The following is a 14,190-nucleotide window of genomic DNA, read 5'->3' as shown; positions in this document are numbered from 1 at the left end:
CAGAGTTCTCAGATTACATCAATGAATACCAAGAGCTCTCTCTCTATCTCTCTCTGTGTCCATGATCACACCATGTTTCAGGCAAACATTCTTCTCTCTTTTACTGGTAATAAAAAATGGAGTGTCTATTGCAGATGGACATGTTACAGAAGATTACACACACACACTTACCAGCATACCATATCACCTGACCATCACTCCGTTTTTCAGCTATGCAGTACTTGTGCATGTTCCACTTACCATGCTTCTTTCTCTCATTCTCATTATCCTCATTCCTTCTGCTCTTCTTCTTCTTCTTCCTCTCATCTTCAGTAATGAATGTGTAGTATCGAGCGCGATCAGGGTTTCCTTACTGTTAATTATATCGATAGTTGCTTGCTGAACCCAGTGCCCTGAACCTGCCTTTCTTGAAACTCTTTGGGCTTGGTCTCCCTTCACAACGGAGAAGACGTAGAAGCAGTATTTTTGGGATTCGTCGCAGATGTTGAACAGGGTCCATGGCTCCTTAGTGCCGTAGACATCCACAACACTTATGAATTGAACTGGGAGATGTGTCGGAGGAAAGAGCCGTTTCTGGGAAAGATAAAAGACAACGAGCTCCTCGTCGGTGGGCATAAAGTGGTAATCGGGCCACGAGGTTTCTCTACGAGGATTACTCGGTCGAGGAAATCTTTGCGTCTTCTTTGAACTAGCCGAAGAAGAAGATGCAGAGTATTTGACGCAACAAACAACCTTATGATTCAGTGAATTTTCTTGATCATTGTTCAGAGAGTTTCCTTTGTCATCAACAAATGAATACTCGTGCATGCTCCAATCCGCAATCTTCCTCATATTCTTTTCTTTGTTAGAATGTAAAAGCATTTCTCGATCAAACCCAATCACATCTCCCGCTCCGTCTTTCACCCGAAGAAGTTTACGACAACGCCAAGAACCCGAAGACTCTGTCTTTCTTCTAATAATTTATGTAATAGTGAACTTTTCATGTAATAATTTATTTGATAAAACAGTAGGAGTTCCTCTTTAGTTTGAATAAAGCAGAACTGTAACACCAGAGGAAAATAAATAAATACCAAGAAAATTGTCGAAATCACCTATATGTACAAGTAATTAAAATGTGTACATAATTGGGAATTTATGTAAGTAGTATCATGTTAAGCGTACATTAACTAGTACAAGAATAACGATTATTATTATCAAATAAATTATTACATGAAAAGTTCACTATTTTTAAGGGGTAAATTAGTTGATAAGGATAATGAGTGTGATTATTAAGTGAGGTAAGTAGAATAGTTAAAGAAGTGACAAGTGGGTGTTATATTTTGGCATGTGAAGGAATGGAGTAAAACGTCTAAGGAGATAGGGAGGGGGTGGCAATCTAAAAAAAACAAACAAAACAAAGGAAAAATATCTCTATCATAAGGAAGAGAAGATGCCATGTAACCCAAATTAGAGGTAATCATGAGTATCTAGTAAACACTTGTCAAGTCAATAGATGAAATAATATCCAAAGTTAAAGTCTCTATAAATAGTGAAAAGAAACGAAAGAGATAGCAAAGTGGAAAGTAGGAGAATTGACGTACGAGTGTGAGATAGAGGCAAGTGTTGGTGAGTCACTCGTGATAGAAATCCAAGACTAAAGGTTGGAGTTTAGACGGATCTAAGATAAATGGGATTTCAGAAAGTATAATTATTTCAAATTGTAAAATTTTGGGTGTTGCTTGTAAATGTTACAGTTTAGTTTGGCTAACCCTTCTACATGTTTCCCATATATGTAGATAATCACTAGAGCCGGAGAGAAGGTATTGGGATCGAGTACGGAGTTGATTTGCTTGAATAATAATAATAATAACAATAACCTATTTGTGTATCATGTGCTAAGAATGTCTGCAAAATAATTAATATATGTATAATGACCAAACTAAGTTAGTAAGCTATTATGCGTGAAAAATAAGGTTTTGATGATATTTTTATGGTATAGTTTATGCACTCCACAATCAGGTAACTGGGAATGTATGGTTAGTTACCGTGTCCTATAATTACCCCGATAAAAAGATTTGGGGTGTTACAAGAACCCAGGCCTATTGGGGATGAGTGGGATAGCTAAGGGATCCATTTTGGATTTGGGATTGGTTTGGATAAAGATAAATCCAGAGTGATTCTAGGTTCTCTATTAAGTAAAGAAGAGGACTTGGGTTTTTCTGGAGGATATGGGTTATCTACGAAGTGATGGACATGAGAATGCGCAATGTAGTTTCTCAAAGAGGATATGGGGTTTTATGCGAAGTGAGAGAAAAAAAGAACAGAATTTGAGATTCTTGAAAATGCTTCTCAAAGAGGATCAAAAGAGTATTTTGAGTTTGTTGTTCCAGAAGAGTTGAATGTCACCAAAGCTTAACGATACCTGTATTGTTGATGCAATCTTTTTTTTTTTTTTTTTTTTTTAACGTGGAACCTACCAACTATTTACTGGATAATTGATTGGTAAACGCTGGACTATATGAAAGACTCCGTAACCCTATGGACGAGTTGAGACCTAGATCGAGGCTCACTGTGAGAAGATAATGATTGGTGGCATACCTGTAATCCTTGAAATTAATCGTTTGTCTATGAAAACTCGTGCAAGAAAATTACAATTGGTCTCGCAGTTACATTATTGTTTCCTCTACAAACACTCGAGTTTGAGTTTGTTGGGCACCAAGGGCCAAGGGCATCATTTTTTTCCCTAATAGGCCACCACTTACAGGGTCGTTTTGGTACAAAAGATGCTATGGGCGACCCTGCATCTATAGAACTTTCCTTGGTCCTCTTTTTACTGACTTAAAGCTTCTTTTGGCCGATATCTTCTGGTGTCCAGAGTTGTTTGAGAATTGTCTCAGCTTGGCTGGTGACCATCTTGACTTTTCTTCAATTATCAAGCAATTATACTCTGATTCTCTCTCCTCTCCTTCCAAGCAGTCCAAGTTTCCACTGGTATGCCAAGCAACTTCTCCGGGAATATAGAAGCAAGTGTAAAATTAAAGTTAAAGCTACCATTGAAGAGGGGGGAAAAACTTGTGGAAGAGCAAAAAGTGGGCTCTATTTTAAATAACCGAAACTAAGGTGGCAAAAGTTGCAAAGTAGTAATGTAGTATGACATTTACACGACACTCGCCGTGACATCAGCATTTAAATACACACATTTCGCCTCCATTTGGGCCGCGGTCACTTGCTCGAGAGCAGTCGAGCAGACAAACACAGAGAAGGAAAGAGAAGCGGGAAAAGAGATGTCTTTTGCGACTTCTAGGGTTTTCAAGGCCTGCAGTGCGCTATTGGCTCCGGCGAGATCGTCGGCTACGGCAGGCAACGCTACGAAACCTGCATCCACTGCCGTTGCGAAAACAAAGTCTAAGCCGAAGCTGAAATCGACAACACCGACTATATCTAAGGCCGCTGGCATCCTGAAGGTGACACCAGTCTCGCCGGCTCTTGGCGATTTCCTGGGGGCCCCGGAGTCCTCCCGTACCGAAGCGGTCAAGAAGATCTGGGCACACATCAAGCTTCACAACCTTCAGGTCTTCATTTACTCGCTGTTTTGCTGTGTGTTCATGTTTGTTAAACGCTAGTGTATTGCTGCTTCTTTGTATGTTTATTAGCCTTTTGTTAACCATTTGTTTGACATGATTTCGAGAATATTGCAATGTTCGTTTACGGTTATTGATCATCTTAGAGTAAGCGTTTTTCTTCTTGAGATTTTGGGTTTATGTGTCAAACCCATAATGTTGGATTTATTTGTTTTTTTTTTTTTCCGTTTACATAAATTTTCGATTTTCTTTTTCTGCTGGAAAGGTTTTGATACAGAGTGATGTGCTTGTCTCTTTAATTTTTGTTTATGGATTTTTTGTCACCCTACTTTCGTGTTTCTTGCGTTATTTTTTTGGTCTTTGTTCTTATTTCTCTCCCTTATGATATGCATGTTAAACCCTAGATTTCTGTTAGGGTTTAGTATTCCTGAAAGGGAATGCCTTGGTAATGGATGCTCAATTTTCTTCTAATTGATGCATAAAAAAAGTGCTTAGGATTGTATATATTTAACCATTCACTAGAACAATCTGATGCAGCACTGAAATCATTGGAAATGCATACCTTCAAAGTTGCTGCTGATCAATCTTTACCTATTTTAAGCTAGTCATTTTTTAGGAAGAGATGAGTGAGAAGCATATAGAGGACATGAGATGGCTACAGAGCACGGAGCCTTTTGTAAGACTCTGATTAATGTCCATTTTTTTCTTGCGCCAAGTCTTTGTAAGACTGCTGGGGCTTGGTCCTCTAAATGAAATGGATTGGCCAAACCCTGTAAAACTTGAAGGTATCTGTTTTCTTCCACATCTGTTAAGCTAGAAAAAAATGTAGGGTGTAAATAATGTATAGGTGGGCTGAATTTCTTTTTGATGGTAGGATTTACACCATAGACAAGATTACCAACAAGAGTCCCTGAAGATAGTTGCGAGAGTGTATACTTGATTTCTTGTTATGTAGAGAGCATTGTAATTTTCTTCGAAGCATGTGGACTAGTGTGAATTCTGATTTTAATGGGCAAGTGTGTTGTAAGTGAGAAGTTGTTCTTACAAATATTAATCACCATACCCTATTCCCGATCGTGTTTTCTTTCTAGAATTTAATTGAATTTTACTTCTGTTTTCGATTTGTCCCTTTTTTTGGATACATCATACATGCCATACTTACTGTTCTTTGAAACCAAAAGGATTGAGGAACATTTTGGTCTATCAATTTATCATTGGTTAACATATGTGCATTATTTTGGCTGCAGAACCCGGAAAATAAGAGGGAAATATTTTGTGATCAGAAGCTGAAGACCCTATTTGATGGGAAAGACAAAGTTGGATTCTTGGAGATTGGAAAACTGCTGTCCGGCCATTTTGTAAAGACTGGTTAACTTCTGATTCGGATATTGATTCTGGGTATTAGCTTTAGATCGGCTTCCCCAACCCTCGGAAGAGCAGGCTCTTATGAACTAAATTTGCATCCTTTTGCTTGTTGTTATGTTCATATTTACTTTTATTTTGAGAGCAGAACTCTCAGGGCTGGGTTATGTGTTGATCAGTTTTCAGTTGGACGTATGGTAAAATTAATTAATTTACTTAAGTTGCATTAAAAAAGCTTCCCCACCCAATAATGTTCCAAATCTCTTCCCACAGCTTCAGATACAACAATCTGTTGGTCTGTTGCTGCTAGTGCTTGTTACCATTTTCTTTATCCGTATTGAGCTCCTCTGTCCCCTGTCCCTGTAGTTCCATCATTCCCCTTAATCCTTGTAGAACTTTTGAAGAAACGCCCAAGGAAGGAGGGACCAGTGATATATTTTAGTTGATTAATTAGTAGCAATTGAAGAAGCACCGAATTCTTCTTTACATGATTTGGAATATTATTAATGAAATTATAAGTTATTAGAAAAAGTCATAATATGAGAAAAACAAAATCCAAATTGCAATGGAGGAGCTAAGCAAATTGAAGATTTTAATAGACGATCAGACATCTAAAGAATTTGGTATGTAAACATTCAATGGGCGGTAAGGAAATAAGGAAAACATTCAATGAACAGTTGGTTTTCATCTACAGAATTCTTAGTTAAATAAGGAGATGGTTTATCCATTGCTCTACAACAGCAGGAGAACCGTACCATGGTCTCAATTCATCGTCCGAACCAACTGGTGAGTGATAGACTCCATCCAAGCTAATATTGACTGCACCCTCCAGATGAGCCGATACTTCCGGTACAACTCCATCACCCCATACGTCTGCCTGTCCGCAAACCTAAGAAGCAGCAAGATCCCATTTACAGTTAGCTCCAAAACCATTGAAGTCACAAATTTTCCGCCCTTGCTCCCGTTGTAAGCACAAGAAGATGTCTAGATGAACATGATAATAACAATAATATAGAAGAAAAGAAGAAAGAACATGGAAGTAAATGGACTAGCTTAGATTTTAACATCTGATATAGGCATGTTAGATTGAATATCTTGTATATCCATAACATTCACTCGTTATTCGCTTGAAAAATGGTGGATGACTAGATGAGCGATCAATATAAGGTTGTGTACCTGCTTATACCCTTGTCCGATAAAACGAGCACGCAGGGTGGCTCCACTAGGGGTTGAATCAATAGGGCTATTCACAACAGCAACCTCGCCAGTCGCTTGTTCATTTTCCGTTGGAAGCACAGAACTAACATCCACATTCACATTGCCAAGGAAGCGAGCCCCTTGAATATACCTGACATTCAAATTGGTTCTTCAGAATCTGACTTTGAGAAGTTTTTCAAAACCTTATTTTAACAAAATATTTTCTTGCAGTTCAATAATATCCATCGCCTGTCGAGTTCCTGTGCCTATTGGCACTTGCAAATGGTGTATTTCAAACTCATTGCTCAAGAATGGCCTTTTGATTTTTCAACTATAAATAATGAAGTCTGAAAAAACTAAATTTAGTACGAAAATCAAGCTTTTGAAGGAAATAGGATTCAGTTTACCTGCCTGCAATACATACATATTTCAGCTGAGGACTGTTGACAGGCTTAGGGCAATTTTCTTCAACGTAATAAAGAAGACCCCTAGTTTGATCAATAACCCCAGGCAGACCTTTCGGAGGTGGCCTGAAAAGGATAAAACTTATGGTGATCTTCATGATGAGGATTCAGGTTAAGCATAATGATCATGAAACTGGAAAACCTACAAGTGAGGAGTACCAAGTGTCAGTAACAAGGAGATATTCGACAGCCCAAATCCTTCCAAGTAAACACGAGCAAGCCATCCTCCTGCTGAGTGTCCGATCAAGGCCAAACTCCCACCTAACATGATTTATGTATTTCGATCATCACAATATATTGGGTATTTTACAGGGCAGATACTGAGCTAAATTCCTGGGAATTTACCTTAACAAACCACTGATCACTTGACCAACCTTTACCCATTCAATCTTGAAAATGTGAAAATTTTCACCACAGGCCTAGAAAGATTTCAACTTATCTTAAATCAACAAGATCTAATAGTCATGGCAAGTTTGGAAACAAGTTTCCATAATTTTATACAAAGGATGGTTTCCGGTTATACAATTTCTAATCACTAGAATCAGATATTTCACTCAGCTTTAACTTCTCCCATCTTTTCATTGTTAAATGTTTAGCAGTATCTTAGTGAATTTCTCTGACAAGTGCCACTACATCTCACAAGCAAACGTATTAGCTTCTTTCCACACAAATTTGTAGAAAACTAGCCCAATCTATAAATGGTAAAGAAAGATCCATGTATTGGAAACATTCTCACAACATCACCAATCAAGTTTAATATCAACAAATCAAACAAGCATCAAGACTAGTCATGAGCAAAGGCATAGCCATCTTCTCTATTTACGTCAGTCCGGAAAATATCCAAAACCGTCCTCTCCAATTTACTCATTTACTGTCAAAATCCAGAAAGCAATCATCATACAAGTTCAAAAAGGCACACCCACCTTGTGCTTGCTCTTTTGCTTCTTCAACAGCATCATGGATTTTCTTCAAATACCTGGTCAGTACTCAGTTGTCACAAGATACTCTTTACACAGCAACACAAAGAAAGATCAATTTTAAGAAAGCAATTTCAAATCCACAAATTCAATGATAATGAGGCATCAAGGGATAGGAATACCAATCAAGAACCGGCCGGGGCTCAAGTGTGCCCTTCCAGTAATTAGGGTCCACCAAACCAGCAGCATTCCTAAGCCAATCATACCTTGACACCTTGGCAACCACAGTAGATACTCCATAATCCTTCAAGGTCTCCTGCAGCTTCTTGTAGTCACCTGAATTGTTCCCTAAACCCTGCCCAAAGAAAAAAAAGACCCCATTGTTATCGTCTACACTATCACCCACCCACCCAACCACCCACCCACACACACACACATAGATATACATATATAAATGCAGAGAGGGAGAGAGTAACTGGAAGAATGACAGCAGGGCGAGAGTTGGGAGACGAGGAAGAGAAGGAAACTTGTGGGCTGAAATGGGTTGGTGGAAAAGCCAAAGCCATCCCCAGAGTTCCTGGGTTTTGTGTTGATGGTGGCAACTGGCAAGCGCCTGGTGTGGAGTTTGTTTTGACGGTTGAGGAGGATTACATTTGAGCGTCCACACAACAGGCCACATCATTTGATTACAAGACAATGGGCTCCAGGGCCTCATAGACTGATTGATGGGTATAAAATGCAAAGAAAGGAAAAATTAGAGCCCAGTTGTCAATGGGTTATTTTAGGCTTAGGCCTCACAGTTCGAGAGGCTGAGAATCGAATGGTCCGAAACTTCCACGGGAGATGAAGAAAACGCAGAGAAATAGTGAAAAACTGAAAACTTGTCAATTCTGCCTTATCTATGTTTGTAAGTTAGTAAATAATTCAATTTCCAACCAACTTATTACGTGTTGAGTGAGCGACCTTCCGATTGAATTGATCAATCTCTTAATGGTTAAGGTTGTGGCTGGCCAAACCAATAAAAAAAAGGGTAAATGTAATGTTTACTTGGTTGAGAACCCATTGAGTTTTGATTATTGGTTGAGTCAGGCATCTGTATTTAAAGTTCGATTCCGACCATATAGTTCGATGTGAACCACAAATATAATTGTCCCGCCGTATATTTTTTTAAAAGGATATCTATATATCTTTATTCGAAAGTCGAAACATGCGGACGCGTCTAGGGGACGCGTGTATGAAAGCCGATAATAGCGTGTTTTCTCCGTGCACAACGAGTTCTCTTTTGATAAAAAGCTGAAATCTTTTCTACTTCGATTATTTCTTCTCTCAATATAAGAGGAACCCAATTCGGTATGCAATCCATACTTCGATTTTTTTGAAGTTTCTTGTGAATTATACGTAGGCTGATCATTGCTTCTTCTTCTTTTTGTCATTGGAAATTGGTATGTCAAAACCTGTTCTGAATTGTTCGTAGTTTGATTATTGCTTCTTTTGTTGTGTCAAAACCTGTTCTTTCTCTTAAATTATATGTTTTTCTTTCTTGAATTCATATGTATATTCGTGGATTCGAGAGATCTCGTTTTCGATGATGATCAGGTGCCTTTTTGTTCTATAATTTGATGTTTTTTTTTATTGTTTCTTTGAATGTTTTTCCTTGGCATCTTGATCTTTTATGCGTTAAATTCGAAACATCAACCAATCAACCATATCCTTTAGCGCTGGAAATAATATTCTATATTGGATTTCTTCTTGCTTTTGCTGTCAAATTACCGATTATACCCTTACATAGATTTGACTGGTGAAAGGTAATTCACCTTGTTGATACAATTTCATTCTTTCTTGCAAGGATTCATCCAAGTGCACCCCAAATTCTCTTAAGAATTCTTCTGTGTTTTATTCATTGATTTGATGGTACATTGTATAGTTGGGTATGTTAAAATTTAAAAGCAAGCTGTAATGAGGAATTGCTGTATTATTACTTACAATCTGCATTCTTGGGAAAGTCTCTCAGTCTGAACTTAAAAGTGGGGAATGTTATGCTGTTGCTTTTTGTGCTTTTAATGCACTTTTAGGACATGTATTAGCATCTCCATGTCCAGATCATAATGGAATCCTAGTTGTTGGCTCATCGCCTCTTACTATGAACAGTTTTCATTGAGTTGCCTCCTCAGCTAAGATTTTATGCTGTTGCAATGCCAAACTGTTGTGTTATGGGTCCATATGTACTCATTGATTTTTGTAGGAATGGCTTTAATGAATGTTTACATGACTTGTAGTCCACTGCATTGGTTCAAAATACGAATGGAGCATAAACCATTATTATTAGCATTTTTGCTTGGTAGAGTTGTTCCATCATAGCTATTTTACATTCACATCTTGGTTTGAGAGAGGAAATGATAATTAAATAATTAATGATGTTTTCCCTTCTAGTTACTATTTGAATTTTTAGCATTAAAGAGAAAAAAAAGGAAGGTGAAAGTTTAATTGACTTACAACTGGAAAAACATTTTTATGGGGGAACTTCTTTGCTTGCTCTTACACTTCAAAGGAAAGATGGTGTCTTAAGAGTTGGCTGAGGCCACTGGAGGCTGGAGCATCCATTACCTTCAAGCTTCATGTTTGATTGTTTCTTTCTTTTAGTTGTGGTCTTTTCTTGCAGTAATTTTGAGTGATATATATATATATATTTTTTTGGGTGATATTCCTTTTATGGAAGTTCCTTAATGTCAGACTGCAATTTTTGTAGCATCACTTTCAAGCTAAAGAAAAATGGGAGGTGGAAAGGACAAGGAGGATCATGATGAGAAAGGATTGTTTTCAAATCTTGCTGGATATGCTGCTGGACACGCTGGTGGTCACTACCCCCAACATGGATACCCTCCTCAGGGTTATCCTCCACAAGGCTACCCACCGGCTGGATATCCTAATCCTGGTGGTTACCCACCTGCCGGATATCCTCCCTCTGGTGGATATCCTCCCTCTGGTGGTTATCCTCCCCCTGGTGGTTACCCTCCCTCAGGTGGTTATCCTCCTGGTGGTTATCCCCCTGGAGGTTATCCTGGTTCATCAGCTCCACATCATTCAGGTACATTTGATGACCTCTCTTTGTGGCTTTTGTGAACTTGTTTTGCCAGGGAAAATATAGTTTTATTTTGGTAGTTTGACTGCCCTGATACACTAGTGCTTTGTTATGGCACAAGTTGTGCGGAAATGCTGCTTTCCCCTACTTTTTCGGTTTTTACATGAATTGATGGTGTTAGAACTGTAAACAATATTACACTATCAAAACTCAAAAAGCACTGGAGTTGAGGCATATACTTTGCCTGCAATTAAATCGACACAAACGATTTTTGGTTTTTAGGTGGTGTTTTCAGAACAGTAGTTCTTGCAGATAAAAGTTTTACGTTTGTTGCGTGCAAGAACTAAGAAGTGCCTGAAATGAAAAGGTGCATCTTCAGTTGCATCTTAGCATCTGTAATCCTTTTTGCTCCTATGAGACTTTTAGTATAGGACTCACGCCCTTGATGGTCCCATGAAACAGGATTGTGGTCCAGACATTAGGAACATTCCATATTGAATTGTAGAGAGCAAGCAAGATTCAAACATCATTTACTGGAAATCTCTTACTTTTTAGTTTCAATTTTCAAGCATTTGTTGTGGCAGTATTTGTAATTTCTTATATGCAATAATTATAGCATCCTCTTATTGTACTTTTGGTCTGCACCCTTTAGGCTCTTTTTCAGAAAATTCCTTTTTGTCATTCAAAATAAAATAATGTGGAGTTCTACCATTTTGGGTGAGTTTTGTTGTGGCAGAAGGGAAATTCTTGTACTAATCTACATATCCTATTAGTGGTTGGGGCTTTGTATTGGGTTCCCGTGGTGGGTGGGCGCTAATTTAATGCTCCATAGTGATGCCAAATGTCTGTGTTAGGGCCATCTTTCTAGTATGAACTCTTTTTCCAGTGTAAATTGTATGTCCATGCTTGATGACTGTAGTCTGTAGAGTTTCACAAGGATATGGAGGATTCTCTTTATTGTGTTTGATAACCGCTTACTTTCAAAAACAACAGGGCACGGATCTGGTGGTATGGGAGCAATGTTAGCTGGAGGTGCCGCAGCTGCTGCTGCGGCATATGGGGCTCACCAGATCTCACATGGTTCTCATGGTGGTCACTATGGCGGGGGCTACGGCCATGGTCTTGGCCACGGCCACGGAAAGTTCAAGCATGGGAAGATGAAGCACGGGAAGTTTGGGAAGCACAAAGGCAAGTTCGGGAAGCACAAGGGCAAAATGTTTAAGAAATGGAAGTGATGACTGCCTCAGCTACTATATCTTAGCATATACTATAAGCAGCTTTCTGCCAATTCTATCATCGTTTGCTTCTGTTTTTCCGTTTCGTCATGAATCCAGATTTTAAATAAACCCAGAATACATACATAACTATGCTTGCTTTCTGTGATGCTGTTTACAATCTATGAAGAAGTCGAGTATGCTTTTTTAGCAGTGGCACCTGTTTGGTTCCCATTTTTTGTACATTCTATTGGCTTCTTAGTTCTTGCAATTGTTTTGCAGACAGTTTTCCTTTGGTAGGGGAGAGAGAACTGTTCCATTTTTTGTATTTTCTCCCATTCTTGACATAACATAGTATCTCAAATGTAATTTTGGAATTGATTGCCTCAATTACATGTACATCTTAATCAAATGCAGAGATGAACTCCTCTCTATAGAACTCTAATTTTTTAAACTCTCAACATCTTTGTGGATTCTGGACCTCTTTCCTTTATCCCTTCGCTCTCTGGGTTTTTGAGTTTCCTGCAAATTGCACCACCCACTTGAGCCTAAACCATTTTTCAACGGGTAGTCATTATCATCATTCGAGCTTTCATCTCAAAAGTTTGGAGTCGATTACATGAGACTATGAGACTATGAGAGAAATCAAAGTGGATTTCCGAACTCTTATCTCAAAAGTTTGGAATCGGTTACATGAGACTGAGAAAAATCAAAGGGAATCCACTATATGTATTAGTTTCCTTCATTCGTTTCTATTTAGGATGATACTTACATCAACTCATATGATATATAAAAGATTTTCACAGACTTTTACAAATCTTGACAATGTATATATTATCAATTAGCTCGTTCTCCCACCAATGTTTTTTCCGTAAAACATTAACTTTTGGTTATTAATTAATTGGATAGTGCAGATCAAAACTTGAATAAAGGATTAGCACTTGGAATCTAACCTAATAAAATCATACGTAGAAAAAAAAAACAAAAAAAAAAGGTACCCACTGAACTAGTTGGAGACAACGATCAATATATATATATATGCCATTTATATATAACTATTTTCTCCAGTTATTCATCCATTAGACCCTCCCCATTGTCTGTCTAGTGAAGCTAGCCTTTATATGACCCAGATCCATAATCTTCAAATAGTATATACAATTAAAAACAAAAATAATGGAACAATCTTTTAACAATTGAAAATTAAGGTTATTTTTTAAAAGATTAAAATAAAAGCAAGGAAACTCTTATCTTTCAACTTCATCTTTTTCTTTCTTTGTGTCCAATTTTGTCACTACCAAAACCTACTTTCCAACCAATAAATATCTCACATTGGAAATTATGTATGCTTGTCAAATTATCTTGTGGAAAAATCAACAATATGAATCTAGCTAACCCCGTCATCTTAATTAATATTTTTGCACCAATATTAATAATCTTGTTATGTTATAGAGATTTGGGTCATGTCCAAATTATTGCCTTAAAAAAAATATTTATTACCAAAAAATTAATTAAGTTATGATTAATACCCAAGTGTTTATTATTTGTAAACAAACAATATTATGATCTATTAATTTCTTTTTACTATTTTCATGGAGACAAAGATTAAGATGGGGTTCACCTTAGATTCCCACTCAAATTATTATTTTTTAAATAACTCCTTTATAATTATATGTTATTCTTTTCTCTTATTCTAAGTTTTAATCCTTCTTCCATTCAAACCTTTGTGTTTGTGTATATATCTATATATATATATAGCGAATACTTTCAACTCTAGAATCTTCCATATCATTGTTTGCTTCTCTTCTTATTTTTCTATTTTATTTCTTGTTGGATATATTTATTGGGTATATATATCCAACAAGAGGAGGAGATAGATCATGGAAGTTGTGATGTTGAAAGGAAGATTTGATTGTAAGTTTAAGGGTTTCATTGAAGAATTTATGTTGGAGCCATGGCTTATTTATCCTCAACAAAGGTGGTGATGATTTGGAGGCAATAACTTTAATCCCACCAGGCAAGTCTGATTCTTGGCTTTCCCCCATATTTCTTCAATTAATGTTTGGTTGGTGAGAAAATGAAGGAAAATTAGAATAAGATCATTTCTTCTTCTGTGCTATTTCTTTTGAATACTTGTGCTCTAAGGTTGTAAAACAACCATGCATAAGATTCACATCAGCATTAATATTAATGCAAACTTACCACCAAGTTTCAATTAACACCAAGCATTTTGAGATTTTGTGGAACATTTTTTCATTAGCATCAACTGCTACTATTTTTGTTTGATAACCGAGAACCCCACCATATAAACTTGTCATTTGGACATTCGATATGATCCACCTCTGACCATTAAGCCCGTGCGCACAGAAATTTTCCACCCGATGATGTCAATTGAATCAA

The 14,190-nt window shown here is 37.4% G+C and overlaps 3 protein-coding genes across 5 annotated transcripts; 2 read left to right on the top strand and 1 right to left on the bottom strand.

Annotated features, from left to right (window-relative positions):
- Positions 1–3,186: 3,186 nt before the first annotated feature.
- Positions 3,187–5,156, top strand: LOC119997488 (upstream activation factor subunit UAF30-like). Its single transcript, XM_038844552.1, has 2 exons — positions 3,187–3,551; positions 4,808–5,156. Exons 1-2 carry the CDS (start codon positions 3,264–3,266, stop codon positions 4,931–4,933), a joined length of 414 nt encoding a protein of 137 aa, XP_038700480.1. The 5' UTR covers positions 3,187–3,263; the 3' UTR covers positions 4,934–5,156.
- Positions 5,157–5,497: 341 nt separating this feature from the next.
- On the bottom strand, positions 5,498–8,362 carry LOC119996583. 2 transcript variants are annotated; one of them, XM_038843272.1, is made up of 7 exons: positions 7,977–8,358; positions 7,683–7,855; positions 7,507–7,559; positions 6,730–6,844; positions 6,527–6,649; positions 6,099–6,270; positions 5,498–5,811 (listed from the first exon to the last, which is right to left on the bottom strand). In XM_038843272.1, the coding sequence occupies exons 1-7, from the start codon at positions 8,064–8,066 to the stop codon at positions 5,626–5,628; spliced, it is 912 nt and encodes a 303-aa protein (XP_038699200.1). In that variant the 5' UTR covers positions 8,067–8,358; the 3' UTR covers positions 5,498–5,625. The 2 variants fall into 2 exon arrangements, with proteins under 2 accessions (XP_038699200.1, XP_038699201.1); XM_038843273.1 differs by having other exon boundaries at positions 5,669–5,883; positions 7,977–8,362.
- A 334-nt stretch (positions 8,363–8,696) lies between these two features.
- On the top strand, positions 8,697–12,200 carry LOC119997264 (glycine-rich protein A3-like). Of its 2 annotated transcripts, none has more exons than XM_038844163.1 (3): positions 8,697–8,850; positions 10,247–10,585; positions 11,573–12,200. In XM_038844163.1, exons 2-3 carry the CDS (start codon positions 10,270–10,272, stop codon positions 11,812–11,814), a joined length of 558 nt encoding a protein of 185 aa, XP_038700091.1. In that variant the 5' UTR covers positions 8,697–8,850; positions 10,247–10,269; the 3' UTR covers positions 11,815–12,200. The 2 variants fall into 2 exon arrangements, with proteins under 2 accessions (XP_038700091.1, XP_038700092.1); XM_038844164.1 differs by having other exon boundaries at positions 8,792–8,942.
- The last annotated feature ends 1,990 nt before the right edge of the window (positions 12,201–14,190 follow it).

This window comes from Tripterygium wilfordii, chromosome 4 (genome assembly GCF_013401445.1).
Source record: "Tripterygium wilfordii isolate XIE 37 chromosome 4, ASM1340144v1, whole genome shotgun sequence".
NCBI classification, from domain to species: Eukaryota; Viridiplantae; Streptophyta; class Magnoliopsida; order Celastrales; family Celastraceae; genus Tripterygium; species Tripterygium wilfordii.
The sequence above is the reverse complement of the archived record's forward strand: the minus strand, read 5'-3'. Positions and strand labels throughout refer to the sequence as shown.

What these genes read in the sequence shown, in the direction of transcription:
- LOC119997488 (XM_038844552.1), top strand. Translation starts at nt 3,264, where the DNA reads ATGTCTTTTGCGACTTCTAGGGTTTTCAAGGCCTGCAGTGCGCTATTG. An exon ending in TCAAGCTTCACAACCTTCAG is followed by an intron (nt 3,552 to 4,807) that starts GTCTTCATTTAC and finishes TTTTGGCTGCAG; the next exon opens with AACCCGGAAAATAAGAGGGA.
- LOC119997264 (XM_038844163.1), top strand. Translation starts at nt 10,270, where the DNA reads ATGGGAGGTGGAAAGGACAAGGAGGATCATGATGAGAAAGGATTGTTT. An exon ending in ATCAGCTCCACATCATTCAG is followed by an intron (nt 10,586 to 11,572) that starts GTACATTTGATG and finishes CAAAAACAACAG; the next exon opens with GGCACGGATCTGGTGGTATG.
- LOC119996583 (XM_038843272.1), bottom strand. Translation starts at nt 8,066, where the DNA reads ATGGCTTTGGCTTTTCCACCAACCCATTTCAGCCCACAAGTTTCCTTC. An exon ending in GCCCTGCTGTCATTCTTCCA is followed by an intron (nt 7,856 to 7,976) that starts GTTACTCTCTCC and finishes TTCTTTGGGCAG; the next exon opens with GGTTTAGGGAACAATTCAGG. An exon ending in AGCAAAAGAGCAAGCACAAG is followed by an intron (nt 6,845 to 7,506) that starts GTGGGTGTGCCT and finishes AAATCATGTTAG; the next exon opens with GTGGGAGTTTGGCCTTGATC.